The 16,503-nt window shown below is 38.6% G+C and overlaps 1 protein-coding gene across 1 annotated transcript in view; it reads left to right on the top strand.

The window, feature by feature from the left end:
* Positions 1-16,272, top strand: part of LOC133633527 (transcription factor Sp6-like) — a 38,246-nt gene extending 21,974 nt beyond the window's left edge. The window contains exon 2 of the mRNA XM_062026077.1: positions 13,978-16,272. Coding sequence (XP_061882061.1) covers positions 14,072-14,980 — 909 coding nt within the window. The 5' untranslated portion in view covers positions 13,978-14,071 and the 3' untranslated portion in view covers positions 14,981-16,272. The remainder of the gene's footprint in view (positions 1-13,977) is intronic.
* The last annotated feature ends 231 nt before the right edge of the window (positions 16,273-16,503 follow it).

The raw sequence follows: 16,503 nt of genomic DNA, 5'->3' as shown, positions 1-16,503 counted from the left end.
AGTCTTCGAGCTGCTCTTTGTCTGATCCCTCACCTAGGACCTGTTTGTCTTGGGAGACCCTACCAGGGGGCATGGAAGCCCCCGGACAACATAGCTCCTAGGATCATTGAGATACGCAAACTCCTCTACCACGGTAAGGTGGCAGCTCAGAAAGGAGATATATACACAGTACAGGTCAAAATTATGGACACACCTTCTCATTTCAATGTGTTTTCTTTATTTTCATGACTATTTACATTGTAGATTGTCACTGAAGGCATCAAAACGCAAATGCGCTACAGGTGCATCAGAGCCAGAACAAACAGGCTCAGTGACAGCTTCTTTCCCAGAGCTGTCACCATCTTGAACTCTTAACTTATAATAATAATTCACCCCTAGTGGTTAGACTGTCCGCCCTGAGATCGGTAGGTTGGAGTTCAAATCCCAGCCGAGTCATACCAAAGACTATAAAAATGGGACCCATTACCTCCCTGCTTGGCACTCAGCATCAAGGGTTGGAATTGGGGGTTAAATCACCAAAATGATTCCCGGGCGCGGCGCCGCTGCTGCCCACTGCTCCCCAAGGGGATGGGTCAAATGCAGAGGACAAATTTCACCACACCTAGTGTGTGTGTGACAATCATTGGTACTTTAACTTTAACTTTAACTTTAACTTTAACTATACAATATCCTACCCTAATAACTTACTGTGCAATATTACCCTTCGAGTGCAATACTTCCGACACTGATTGTTATTTATTACTGCGGTACTCTTGTATTGTTCTGTATATTGTATAGTATTTTGTATTTCTACAGTGTTTTGTATATTGTACAGGATTGTTTATTATTTTTATTGGATAGTAGTCTGTTTATTTCAATTGTTAGTTTTTTTTCTTTATTACCTCTTGTGTAATTTACGTTTACCCCGTATTTGTTCCCACTACCGCACCTTAAATTGGAGTCCTTAATCTCGTTATATGCAAATATAATGACAATAAAGTCCATTCTATTCTATTCTATTCTATTCTATTCTACCTCTTGAAGCCCATCAAGAGAATGCCAAGAGTGTGCAAAACAATAATCAGAGCAAAGGGTGGCTATTTTGAAGAAACTAGAATATAAAACATGTTTTCAGTTATTTCACCTTTTTTTGTTAAATACGTAACTCCACATGTGTTCATTCATAGTTTTGATGCCTTCAGTGACACCCTACAATATAAATAGTCATGAAAATAAAGAAAACGCATTGAATGAGAAGGTGTGTCCAAACTTTTTGCCTGTACTGTATAAATATATATACATATACTTACATTTGTTTTTTTGTTTTTTGTTTTTTTTAATATAAAAAAAATATCCAGGCATTAATTGTTCAAACTAACAATGAATAGTAATTATACTTAGTCACCAATAATACAAAGCTGAAACAATATTTGTTTTTAGTATTTTTCAAATAAAAAAAATATCAATTTGGCCCCTGCATACTTCAAATTGCGGCCCTTTGGTGGAAAAAGTTTGGAGACCCCTGAACTAAAATATCAAAAATATAGATATTTTTTGTTTGAGGATCGATAATGGAGCATAAAGTTCTGGTAACGATATTTCAGTATCGATCCGCACATCACTAGTAGTGGTACTGATACCAATGCGTTTTATTTTTAAATATTTAAAATAACAAAATGATGGAGCTTTATAATTTGTAATCACAATTATAATCAGCAGAAAAACACCAGAAGGCATTGTAACAGTATCAACAAAGTATTTAAATTAGTTCATTATTGTCTTTTATTTCATGCAATAGTCCTCGTGTGTCCAAGGACTTGTTCCCTGAATTTTATAACATCAACAAAAAAAACTGATTTTGTGAAAAATCAACAGATTGCCTGGCACACGACAGACACAACAACGGAGCACAGCAGTTGCATCTGATGTTGTGATATTATCCTCTCTCTACACACTTACTAATCTCCTTGTTCATTTCCTGGTAATGTCTTCAACTAAGCATGTTGCCTTGTCGTCTGCAGCTCTCTTGCTCCATGTATTGCATGTTCAGCCTTTTTCTCCAATTCCACAGTGGTAATAAAACTCGTAATAAATGGAGATTATTTGCGGTGATATGGACATACGCAAACAGTTAGCAATAGTAGTAGCCTTCCCTGTCAACAAAAGGACCAAGCTACAAGGTATGAGCCACAAGTGATAATTTTTTGTGATCAGAACTGAAAGACATTGATTGGGCTCTGACGATTACAATTTTAAAATCTATTGGCATCTTTTTCTCCGTGCTCGGCCATCTTTTCTCTGCGCATCGACGCAAGGTACATGACGTCATCAATTTAAAGGGGCGGCGTGCGAAGTTGGTAGAGTGGGTCGTGCCAGCAATCGGAGGGTTGCTGGTTACTGGGGTTCAATCCCCACCTTCTACCATCCGAGTCACGTCCGTTGTGTCCTTGGGCAAGACACTTCACCCTTGCTCCTGATGGGCTGCTGGTTAGCGCCTTGCATGGTAGCTCCCGCCATCAGTGTGTGAATGGGTGAATGTGGAAATACTGTCAAAGAGCTTTGAGTACCTGGAAGGGTAGAAAAGCGCTATACAAGTATAACCCATTTGTCATTAATCATTTATCAATTAGTCGACGAATAGTCCCCAGCCCTGTTCCTCACAGTAAAGGTTTCATTAAAACGTTTTAAGTTATTTTGCTGACTAACTAACCCGAGGCAACTACAAAACACAAAACCAGTGAAGTTGGCATGTTGTGTAATTTCGTAATAAAAACAGAATACAATGATTTGCAAATACTTTTCAACTTATATGCAATTGAATAAACTGCAAAGACAATATATGTAATGTTCAAATTGTGAAACTTAACAGAACACTTTTCCACTTTGCATCAGTCCATCTTGGATAAACTCGGGCCCAGCGAAGCCGGTGTTGTTTCTGGGTGTTGTTGATGAATGCTTTCGCTTTGCATAGTAGAGTTTTAACTTGCACTTACTGATGTAGCGACGGACTGTAGTTACGGACAGTGGTTTTCTGAAGTGTTCCTGAGCCCATGTGGTGATATCCTTTACACACTGATGTCCGTTTTTGATGCAGTACCCGCCTGAGGGATCGAAGGTCACGGGCATTCAATGTTGGTTTTCAGCCTTGCTGCTTACGTGCAGTGATTTCTCCAGATTCTCTGAACCTTTTGATGATATTACGGACAGTACATGGTGAAATCCTTAAATTCCTCGCAAGAGCTGGTTGAGAAATGTTGTTCTTAAACAATTTGCTCACACATTTTTTCACAATGTGGTGACCCTCGCCCCATTCTCGTTTGTGAATGACTGAGCATTTCATGGAAGCTGATTTTATACCCAATCATGGCACCCACATGTTACTAATTATCCTGTTCACCTGTGGGATGTTCCAAATAAGTGTTTGATGAGCATTTCTCAACATTCTCAGTCTTTTTGCCACTTGTTCCAGCTTTTTTGAAACATGTTGCAGGCATCAAATTCCAAATGAGCTAATATTTGCAAAAAATAACATTTTCCAGTTCGAAACGTTAAGTATCTTGTCTTTGTAGTCTATTAAATTGTATATAAGTGGAAAAGGATTTGCAAATCATTGTATTCTGTTTTTATTTACCATTAACACAACGTGTCAACTTCACTGGTTTTGGGTTTTGGTATTACAGAACGTCCTGGCGGAGGTAAAAAAAAAAAACGCTTCAATGAGGCAAGATTACCCGTTAGGGTGAACGAATCAAGCGCTCCTATTCTCCGACTTGCTGTCGTAAACCTCCCTTGAGCTCATTGTAAACAAACATGACATCTATTCTTCACTGTTTCGGGGGAAGACATTTTTATGTGCTATTTGTACCAAAAGCTCTGCAAATGTTCCGGAAGGGAGAAAAACATTGAGCGTCAATGCATCAAACCTTATCAGCCACCTTAAAACACGGGTGTCGCTATGACAGTGTTATGAAAGCCTATTGAAGACTCTTGCTGCTTTAAAAGCTGCCTCAAAAGCCAGCTGCAGAGAAGGGTTTGTTCTTATCGGTACAGCGTTGAATGACCAGCCCTTTAACATCGTTATCGATACTGGCTTTTGTCAGGACAATTCTACACGTACACTTTGTCAAACCATCTTTGTTTCACTCTTTCTTACCTCCAAGTTTGTTCAAACTACACATACATCTACATTTAAATAATAATAGATATGAATAAGTTATCAGTATCAGACTTAAGAAGTATCGGCTTGAAAAAAAAAGATTGTGTATCGCTAATTTCTAAACATCTATGTATATACAGTGTTTCCCCCAGAAATGTATTAAGTTAAGTTAAAGTTAAAGTACCAAGTGATTGTCACACACACACACTAGGTGTGGTGAAATGTGTCCTCTGCATTTGACCCATCCCCTTGTTCACCCCCTGGGAGGTGAGGGGAGCAGTAAGCAGCAGTGGTGGCCGCGCCCGGGAATCATTTTGGTGATTTAACCCCCAATTCCAACCCTTAATGCAGAGTGCCAAGCAGGGAGGTAATGGGTCCCACTTTTATAGTCTTTGGTATGACTTGGCCGGGGTTTGAACTCACAACCTACCGATCTCAGGTGAACACCCTAACCACAAGGCCACTGAGCAGTTAAGGTGGTGTCCCTCCAGGGGACAGGCAGACGGGGTGGGTGGGTGTAAGGAACAGTGTCGCCTGTCGCCATCACCATCACGTCTCCACCTCATCGCTGCCACCACAGCCTGGGGGGGGAAATAGACTACAGACTGTGGTGAAGTAGGCCGGCTTCGTCACGTGAAGACGCCTAAAATTTTTGGTTGTGTTTTCCGCTCCATTTGCTGAATGGCGATATATATCGATATTTTTTCCGTAAAGTAAAAACAAAACACAAAACAGTCCTACTTACCTGAGATACTAAGTGTAGAGGCAGGGATTTGTTTCTCACTTGTCACCTGGGATTGTGTGTGTGTGGGGGGGGGGGGGGGGGGGGCTGAATGACTGCTGAATGAATAACACCTGCACCTGCCTGTGAAGCCTTTGTCTTGTATAGAGAGAGAGTGAGGTAGGGTGGCGTTACTTCTGTTGACCACGACAGGCTATCTTTTTCCATCATAGTCCTGCAAATCCATCTGCATGTAATGTATTGTTTTTTACTCAAGGGGAAAATAAATCACCCTCAAAACTGCAATAATGACTTCATGTTGCATCCTTGGACCCAGCGTGTCAGACAGAGCCCTGCTTTCTACCCTCAATGACTAATTTGTTCTGATAGTCACACAACACTAAGTATGTCATTATTATGACTTAGTAAGTCAATATTTGACTTAGTAAATTACTATGTCAAAATATTGGACTTACTAAGTCAAAATAATGACTTACTAAGTCAACTTAATAAGTGTTTGAAAAAAAAGAGTTAAAAGTGGGGCCATGCTGACATATGCTCAACTCATCATGCTTAATTTATTACAGCATTTGGGAAGCCTGTAGTTGATTTTATCAACATGTGATAGCAGGGACCCTGCCATTCAAAACTAGGCTGCTACATTACTAATGATTAATGTAACTGTAGCTGAAAAACTATTACAATAGCAATAGGAGAGACTATAAATCCCTGAACACCATGGAGTTCATGTAGGCTTTATGATGCAGTTACATTATTATATCAACTATCAGAGACAGCTTCAGGAAACTCTTCATTTAACATAATGTCGTTTTTGCTGCTTCACACAGAAAAAGGTCCAAAGGTTGGAATAACTTAGTTGTTAACTATAGGTCAATAATGCTTGTCTTTCTCTCAGACAGAGAGGACTTTGCTGTCCGTAACACGCACGCACGCACACTGCACAGTGAGCTAACGTTACGCTAAAAGCTAATTAGCCTTCACCTCAAGGACTGCGAGCGAGCTGAGCTGCCGCTTATGTTTCTAGAACGTCAACGGCTCATAGTGATGTTACTAGTAGTTGACTAGGGAGAGGTGTTTATTATAATTTGGGGGGAGTCCCCTGCCTTATGCTTACCTGCTAAGTCTAAACACCTTTCTGCTCACCACACCGCAGGAGCCCTGCTGATTGGCTGTTACATGCGCTCTGAATACGCACTGCTGATTGGTTACACGCAGAGCGGTAACAGCCAATCAGATGGTTCTGTGGGTGGGACAATGCTGGGGGCTGAAGAGACGTACTGACAGAGGCAGAACTAAGCTGAGCAGTTTGTTAAGACTTTAGTTTAGGCGGTGGCTCTTTGTTGTTAAGGCGGGCCGCCTTAACAACAAAGCGCTGCGGGAGACCCTGTAATATACTGTGTGTGTATATATATATATATATATATATATATATATATATATATAATATAATATATATATATATATTATATATAATATATATATATATATATATATATATATATATTTATAGTGCCCTTCACAACTACAAAACCCAAAACCAGTAAAGTTGGCACGCTGTGTAAATCTTAAATAAAAACAGAATACAATGATTTTATGATCCTTTTCAACCTATATTCAATTGAATAGACTGAAAAGACAAAATACTTAACGTTTGAATTGGGAAAACTTAACTTAAGTTCCAAAAGCTCATTTGGAATTTGATGCCTGCAACATGTTTCAAAAAACGGGCAGAAGTAGCAAAAAAGACTGAGAAAGTTGAGGAATGCTCATCAAACACTTATTTGGAACATCCCACAGGTGAACAGGCTAATTGGGAACAGGTGGGTGCCATGATTTGGTATAAAAGCAGCTTCCATGAAATGCTCAGTCATTCACAAACAAGGATGGGGCGAGGGTCACCGTTTATGAACAAATGTGTGAGCAAATTGTCGAACAGTTTCAGAACAACATTTCTCAACGAGCTATTGCAAGGAATTTAAGGATTTCACCATCTACGATCCTTAATATCATCAAAAGGTTCAGAGAATCTGGAGAAATCACTGCACGTAAGCGATGATAGTACGGACATTCGATCCCTCAGGCGGTACTGCATCAAAAAAGTGACATCAGTGTGTAAAGGATATCACCACATGGGCTCAGGAACCCTTCAGAAAACACTGTCAGTAACTAAAGTTGGTCGCTATATCGGTAAGTGCAAGTTAAAACTCTACTATGCAAAGCGAAAGCCATTTATCAACAACACCCAGAAATACCGCCGGCTTCGCTGGGCCCGAGCTCATCTAAAATGGACCAAAGTGGAAAAGTGTTCTGTGGTCTGACGAGTCCCATTTCAATTGTTTTTGGAAACTGGTGGATGTTGTGTCCTCCAGAACAAAGACGAAAATAACCATCCGGATTGTTATAGGCGCAAAGTTGAAAAGCCAGCATCTGTGATGGTATGGGGGTGTATTAGTGCCCAAGACATGGGTAACTTACACATCTGTGAAGGCACCATTAATGCTGAAAGGTACATACAGGTTTTGGAGCAACATATGTTGCCATTGCAAGCAACGTTATCATGGGACGCTCCTGCTTATTTCAGCAAGACAATGCCAAGCCACGTGTTACAACAGCGTGGCTTCATAGTAAAAGAGTGCAGGTACTAGACTGGCCTGCCTGTAGTCCAGACCTGTCTCCATTGAAAATGTGTGGCGCATTATGAAGCCTAAAATACGACAATGGAGACCCCGGACTGTTGAACAACTTAAGCTGTACATCAAGCAAGAATGGGAAAGAATTCCACCTGAAAAGCTTCAAAATTGCTCTCCCAGTTCCAAACATTTACTGAGTGTTGTTAAAAGGAAAGGCCATGTAACACAGTGGTAAAAATGCCCCTGTGCCAACTTTTTTGCAATGTGTTGCTGCCATTAAATTCTAAGTTAATGATTATTTGCAAAAAAAAATGAAGTTTCTCAGTTCGAATATTAAATATCTTGTCTTTGCAGTCTATTCAATTGAATATAAGGTTGAACAGGATTTGCAAATCATTGTATTCTGTTTTTATTTACGAATTACACAACGTGCCAACTTCACTGGTTTTGGGTTTTGTGCATCTGCACATGCGTCATTGCCGAAATATTCACAATACCCAGTGATTTACATCCAATCACCAGTCAGGATACATTCACGGCCTCACAGACAGTAAAAAATTATAGAAGTATTTTCAAAAATGCACATTTCCTCCCGAGCCGCAGGTTGTCGACCTCTAGACTCAGCCTTCAGGAGGGAAGTGTAATCCTTTATTTTTGTCCCTGTTGAACGAAACAAATTGAGAAGTTGAGGGAATAATAGCCGTGTCAGTCAACTTGACGTGCTCCTCATGTCAGATATGCTATCACTTAATACTATCTTCAGACCGACATACTTACCTTGTGAAGCTGCAGACTCTTTTACTGTTTCCTGCTGTAAAGATAATTGCACATCTCGAAAGGAATGGGAACACGATGGTTTGGGGCAAGACTTTATTGTTTGGAGTCATGCACACGCCAACACGTTCTAACAACCTTTAGAAATCAGAGCTTGCCCTCCTGCAGCTGATTGACATGTTATGCAGCGTACACGCCACCGTATTAACTGTACATCGACGGAATGCTGCTGTCCGGGTCAGGGAGAAGTTTCCAAGGAATAGAGTTGCGTAGAGTAGTAGGGAACTGTTACATTCATTTTCAGTCAAGTTCTGAGTAATGTTATTAGGTGCTATTTTTTAATGGTACTTGCACTACAACTGTAGTTAGTGCGCGCTTCTGTGTGTCTGTGTATGTGTGTGCGTGTGCATGTGTGTGCGTGTGTTTGTGTGTGTGTGAGAGAAACAGAGAGACCATACGATCGTACACGAAAAATTTACAATTTTACTGTCACTTATGATGTTTTAACAGGGCTAATGTTAGAATATATGCAGCTAAACATGTTTTCTCAAGTTGCAAGGGGACTTTTTGTAGGCTGGAAATGTGAACATTTCTACTGACACAGACGATGATGATATAAATTATCTTTTTTTTATACTTTGTAAACAATTGACATTGCCTCGTCTGACGTCTTGTCACTTTTTACAGTGTGTAGTTGAGTGTGGTCATGTGACTGCCGGGCTCCGCTTGATTTGAGAAATGGAGTCAAATCTTCCAACAACTCACGTTTCGACTCTGATTGTGGTGACGATTCGATCAGAATCGATTTTCATTTCAACAAAGTTCTAAATTCAAACTGATTCCTGCAATATGCTATTTGGTATCAAAAGGACAATAAAATTTCAAAGCAAGTTACAGGTACAAAAGCTTCTTTTGGCTGCTGACGAATGACATACTATATTCACACAGCATAAATAGACACACATGTAAATAAATGAATGCATAAATATATATATATATATATAAATATATATTTATGCATTCATTCATTCACATATGCGGTCCTCTCCCAAGGTTCTCATAGTCATTCACATTGACGTCCCACTGGGGTGAGATTTCCTTGCCCGTATGTGGGCTCTGTACCGAGCACATTGACGTCCCACTGGGGTGAGTTTTCCTTGCCCGTATGTGGGCTCTGTACCGAGGATGTCGTTGTGGCTTGTACAGCCCTTTGAGACACTTGTGATTTAGGGCTATATAAATAAACATTGATTGATTGATATATATATATATATATATATATATATATATATATATATATATATATATATATATATATATATATATATATTTATATATATACATATATATAGACATTAGATTAGACAAATTAGACAAACTTTATTGATCCACAAGGGAAATTGTTCCATACCATACCATACCAACTTTATTTATAAAGCCCTTTAAAAACAACCACAGTTGAAGAACAAAGGGCTGTACACCACAAAGAAATACAGGCAAAGGACAGACTAAAAAATAACATTTAAAACAAAGGTAAAATACACACTGAAAAAGCAAATACAAATTATCTTAAGAACAATTTGTTAGATAAGAAGCAGTTAAAAAGTTAAAAACAGTTCCACACAGTAGCTCAGTTACAAAGGATGGAAAGGGTATTTTTTATTTATTTAATTATTTTTATTATTATTATTATTAAATCAACATAAAAAACACAAGATACACTTACAATTAGTTGGAAAGGGTAAGGATGGAAAGGATAATGCAGGTATAAAGTAGACTAAAAATTTACCATAGTAGCAATGTAACATATATGTAATATGTACATTATATACAGTTTATAATATATACTGATATATTATATTATTTTATTATATTATATTTTTATAAAATATATAACAAATCCCAATTACCATGTACAATATTACAGTATATGTAACAGCTGCAGCAAAAATAAAATTACATTAAATAAAAATAAAATATTTATAAATATATATATATATATATATATATATATATACATATATATATTTGTTTTTTGGTTGTTTTTTAAAATATATTTATATATATATATATATATATATATATATATATATATATATATATATATATATATATATATATATATATATATATATATACATATATATATTTGTTTTTTAAAATATATTTATATAGATACAGTTATATATATATATATATATATATATATATATATATATATATATATATATATATATATATATATATATATATATATATATATATATATATATATATATATACACTACCGTTCAAAAGTTTGGGGTCACATTGAAATGTCCTTATTTTTTAAGGAAAAGCACTGTACTTTTCAATGAAGATAACTTTAAACTAGTCTTAACTTTAAAGAAATACACTCTATACGTTGCTAATGTGGTAAATGACTATTCTAGCTGCAAATGTCTGGTTTTTGGTGCAATATCTACATAGGTATATAGAGGCCCATTTCCAGCAACTATCACTCTAGTGTTGTAATGGTACAATGTGTTTGCTCATTGGCTCAGAAGGCTAATTGATGATTAGAAAACCCTTGTGCAATCATGTTCACACATCTGAAAACAGTTTAGCTCGTTACAGAAGCTACAAAACTGACCTTCCTTTGAGCAGATTGAGTTTCTGGAGCATCACATTTGTGGGGTCAATTAAACGCTCAAAATGGCCAGAAAAAAAGAACTTTCATCTGAAACTCGACAGTCTATTCTTGTTCTTAGAAATGAAGGCTATTCCACAAAATTGTTTGGGTGACCCCAAACTTTTGAACGGTAGTGTATATATACAGTACAGGCCAAAAGTTTGGACACACCTTTTTATTTCAATGCGTTTTCTTTATTTACATGACTATTTACATTGTAGATTGTCACTGAAGACATCAAAACTATGACACCTGTGAAGTGAAAACCATTTCAGGTGACTACCTCTTGAAGCTCATCGAGAGAATGCCGGGAGTGTGCGAAAAAGTAATCAGAGCAGAGGGTGGCTATTTTGAAAATACTAGAATATAAAACATGTTTTCAGTTATTTCACCTTTTTTTGTTAAGTACATAACTCCACATGTGTTCATTTATAGTGTTGATGCCTTCAGTGACAATCTCCACGAAAATAAAGAAAACCCATTGAATGAGAAGGTATGTCCAAACTTTTGGCCTGTACTGTATATATTTTTCTAATTTTTTTATTTATTATTAATCGGTATAAATAAGAATCACAATTCCCATTAGGATATTTATATTTGACTGATGGAACAGAATCATGTGAAGCAGAATAATGTGACTGTGCCAGCTGAAAGAAGTCTCTAACAAGCCAACACAATTATGCAAGCAGTAATTAATAGGTCATAAATAAATATAATGATGATATAAATAAATGAAGTGATCGGAATTAAACTCAAAAGTAACGGAGTAATAGAAGCCTTTCATCCTCACAAATATATTAGTTTAGTTTAGTTTATTATTTCTTCAGTCAATGGTCAACAATGTAAACAAACATTTTTACATAAACAAACAGATGTACATTCATAAACAAACAGTTGTACTTTCATAAATTAAAACAAAAAAAAATATTGCAGTCCGAAAGGGTTTAGGCTGAACACTTATTGCGCCTAACCCTATAAACAAAGTCAAGTAAGAGATGAGCTTCCAAAAAATATGACATTTCCTTTTCACAACATATTATAAATACACATTGTACACAACATAAATACTGTTCAATTATATACACCAGGATGTCCAAAGTGCGGCCCGGGGGCCATTTGCGGCCCGCAGATAATTGTTTACCGGCCCGCCACACATTCTGGAAATGCTATTGCAAAAAATAGAAATGAACATTAAAAAAAGTGGAATGAGGTGAAATCTAACGAGAAAAAGTTGCAATGTTGACACAAAGCTGCCATGCAGGCTGTTTATTTTTCTTTTGTCTTTCTTTCTTTTTCTTTTTTTGCCACTGCTCAAAAAAATATATAATGACAAAAATATCCATGTTATAATTAATTATTTTCAAAGCTCCAATTAGTTCAAATTTTTCACTTTAAAATGTTTTATGTGGTAAATATTGCATATATTGTGTAGTTGCCATATAAAAACAAAGTTTTCTTTGACAAAAGAGCATAAAACAAACGAAATAATAGTTCAAACATAAAATCGTCAGATATCTCTGAAGTTGATCTCGTAACTTAAGTGATGAAAGTTTTTTTTTTTTAAACTAATAAAAATGTATCACTTTATAAGTGGGGCACCTTTTTGGATCCCAAATATATTTAGTGGTATTTTATTTATCTTTTCACTGTGATGACTCAAAAATATTAAATAATTAAAATCAATGGTGTCCTGCATTATTTATATTTTAGGGCTCTAATTACTAAATACTGCATATTTCAGTTTTACTATAAAAAACAAAGTTGTTTTTGACAGAAAAGCCATAAAACCTTTTTTTTTTAAGTTGATATAGAGATTTACTGTAAGCGTTAAATAAAAAATAATACAAATTAGACTTATTTTTAACATTTTAATAACTGAGACCCTTTATGGTACTCCGACCCGTTAAGGTAAAATAAATACAAAAAATCCATATATTTTGTTATGGTTTGAAAATGAAAAATATCAAAATGGCCCCCACATGCTTTAATTTTTCCGTTTGCGGCCCTCAGTGGAAAAACTTTGGACGCCCCTGATATACACAGTAAAGGCATGTGAAATATCCTTGTACACATGTTAAACATTTGCACCAATTATATACTATATACAAACAATTATACTTCCATTATATTTATATCCCACATTTAGTTTTTAATTAACATTGATCATAGTATTAACTACTGTGTTGATTCAAGAGTGATATATTTTTTCAAGACATTGGTCTTAAAGTTTTTTTTAAATGTGTGAATGGAACTTGAACATTTTAAGGAATCATCCAAGCTGTTCCACAGTTGAACTGTGGAACATTTACTGTTCAAGTAAATGTGATAAGAATGTTGCATTAAACTACTTTGACAAGTACAGTTTATACAAAAAGTGACTTGATTCTTGTAAACGGGTAAATGTAGCGAGTTACTTCCCGCCCTTGCGAAGGCAATGTCGTCATGCAGTCGAGTGACTCTCATTCTCAGACTGCAACCGGTGCCTCCGGTGTGTTTAAGGCCAAGTGTTTTACGGGGCTTCTTTCGCCTGAAGCTTGCTGTCGTAAATCAAGTGTGATTCACGAAAACAGGTTCTGCTGTCTGCCAGGTTTCATCTCATCTCGACAAGCCGCAGAGACGTACAAATAGACTTTGGCCCGCAGCCATACCTCCCTGCTATTTCTTCCTCTACCAACTGCAACCCTGTCAACAGCTACGCTCCCTCCCCAACATTTATCTCCACTGCCTCTGAGGATGTTGTTGTCTCTAAGCTGGTCTTTGACTGTCCTCCATGGGAAGTACCTGGCAGCGGATGCACCAACAGGCCTCTGTCTGGACACGTCTACCCCTTCTCTTCTGTCTGCACACTGGGAGAGTTGTCATATCCGTGGTAGGGAAGGGGGTAGGGGGCGTGGGGGGTTGTTATACAAATGTGTTTAAAGAGGATTTGGTGCGCATGGTTGGGAAATGATCTCATTGCACATGGTCTTGTGAAGTCACTGCATGTAACAAAGAAAGAATGATTTGTCTTGTTTGCTGTCTGCAGGATTTTATAGCTTCCTCCCTGCCGTGTGGTAATCATCGGGACATTGCAGAAGATACTCAACAACAACTTGAGAACGTTACACCTGCAAGCTCAGATGGCCCATCACTATGAGTCCTGGTTACGGACAGCACCATCTAGTGGCAACTCAGAAGACATCAACAACATCCCTTCCTGGTGGGATCTCCAGAGGGAGGTTCACTCAGGGAACTGGATTGATCTCCACACAGGGCAAGGTTTCGGTTTGCCTTCCGTGAGTCCAGGGAGCTCCATGGGTCTGCAGTCCTCTTTAGCATCCTACGGTTCCGACCCGCAGCTCTGCACCTTGCCTCTGACTCAGCATGTACCGCCATCGCACTCGCCTCACTTCTTCCCTCAGGACGGCTTCAAGATGGAGCCTCTGCCTGCTGAAATCCTGCAACAGGAGCCGCTCCCCCTGGAGGAGCCACAGGAGAATGTCGGGTTGGCCCGCCCAAAGTCCCAGCGACGCGCTTCCAGAGGCGGCGGCACGGCGGCCTGTCGCTGCCCTAACTGCGTTCACGCGGAGCAACTGGGTCAGAGCGCCGACGACAGCCGGAGGAAGCACATGCACAACTGCCACATCCCCGGCTGTGGCAAAGCCTACGCCAAGACCTCCCATCTGAAGGCTCACCTACGCTGGCACAGCGGGGACAGGCCGTTTGTCTGCAACTGGCTCTTTTGCGGCAAGCGGTTCACGCGTTCCGATGAACTGCAGCGCCACCTGCAGACGCACACCGGCGCCAAGAAGTTCAGCTGCACGCTGTGCCCTCGAGTGTTCATGCGCAACGATCACCTGGCCAAGCACATGCGCACGCACGATTCCACGGCCGGGCGCGGTGAGGAGAGGGTGAACGGAGAGGAAAAGGTCTTTGATTCCTCCAAACCTCCTCAGTCATCTTCAAACATGTCCATGCCTGACACCTCAGAGTCTTCCCTCAAGTTGAAGTGTAAGACAGAGTCCTCGGTCTCCAGTGGAACTGGATAGTGAACATCATTTCATAACCACCGTCAAGATTTTAAAAGGTTTCTGTCTGTTGCACTTTGTGTCATAAGACTTGTACAATGGAGTGTTTTAGGTTAAAAAAAGCTACTTGGAACAGAATGTGCTCTGCAAAATGATTGACATTGAGCGAACCACAAAGTGATAAACCAGAAAGGCTCTCAGTAGAGCACAGACCTCTGCTGAGGTGAGTTTTTATGTTGGTCCACCTGTATGTTAGCAGGCCTGCTTTATAGAGGGTGATGTAAGTGTCAGAACCGTAGGGGAGTTTTTATCATGATGCTCTGAAAAATTCAGAATTTCTCTTGTCAATGAGGAATAACGTACAAGGATGGGATTTGCATGATAGTAGGTCTCCGCTATTTTTTATATGTGTTCCAAGAACTCCCGACAAAGGCAAATAAAACTGCTAATAACTATGAAAAAGCTCTAGAGAGCCTCTTGTTTATACATGAAACCAGGGGTCTCCAACAGGCAGCAGATTTTGAGTACTTGCCAAAACTCTTTGCTATTTTTAAACGTGCTCTGTTCAGTCTATTTGATGACAAAACTAGTGTTGTCAGATGAATAATTTTTTTATGTATAATTAATTTGTTTTTAATCTCACCTAAAAATTGATGGGATGGTCGATCAAAAGATTGACGTGTATGACAAAAAAGGTGGCTTGTAAACTCATTTAAGTGTGACTTGAAAGTACCGTATTTTTCAGACTATAAGGCGCACTTAAAATCCTTTCATTTTCTCAAAACTCGACAGTGCGCCTTATAACCCGGTACGCCTAATGTATGGCATCATTCTGGTTGTGCTTACCGACCTCGAAGCAATTTTATTTGGTACATGGTAAAATGATAAGTGTGACCAGTAGATGGCAGTCATACATAGGAGATACGTGTAGACTGCAAGATGACGCCAGTAACCAACACCAAAACTTTAAATGTTCCATTGAGAATATAGAACATTACACACGGCGCTCAAAAATCTGTCAACATTTTTTTAGTACAACTTCAGTAAGCTGTGAAGCCACACCGCTTGATGGATTGTACAGTGCGTCAACATACGAGTATTATTATGGTGTGTGTATAAGGACCGCAAAATAGCACCTATTAGCAAACATATTACCTGGCGTTCTGTTTTGCAATATTACCTTCTGGTACCTGCTGATGTGTATTTGGGATCTGCATAATTCCTGAAAATGCGCACGCGTCCACCATTGTAGTCCGTGGCGACGCCGTAGTCATAAGTGTCTTCTTTTTCTCTCTCTTCTTATGTGGCATTCATCCTCCGCTGTTGCCATTTCTAATATAAAGTAGCGTAAAGTTCTTACTTATATCTGTCAGTAGACTAGCTATCAAAGCGCTAAAAACTGTAGTGGGTTTACATAATTCACCCACGGAACTTTAGTTATGAGAGGCTTCCGGTCGGACGGTTTTTCACCGGACATATTTCCGGGGTTGATGTTGCATTATTTAGCCACGGATGAGATGATCCATTTATCCATTTTGCTGCTC

The sequence above is a fragment of the Entelurus aequoreus genome, linkage group LG18, assembly GCF_033978785.1.
Source record: "Entelurus aequoreus isolate RoL-2023_Sb linkage group LG18, RoL_Eaeq_v1.1, whole genome shotgun sequence".
NCBI classification, from domain to species: domain Eukaryota; kingdom Metazoa; phylum Chordata; class Actinopteri; order Syngnathiformes; family Syngnathidae; genus Entelurus; species Entelurus aequoreus.
This window is presented reverse-complemented; position numbering and strand designations above follow the sequence as displayed.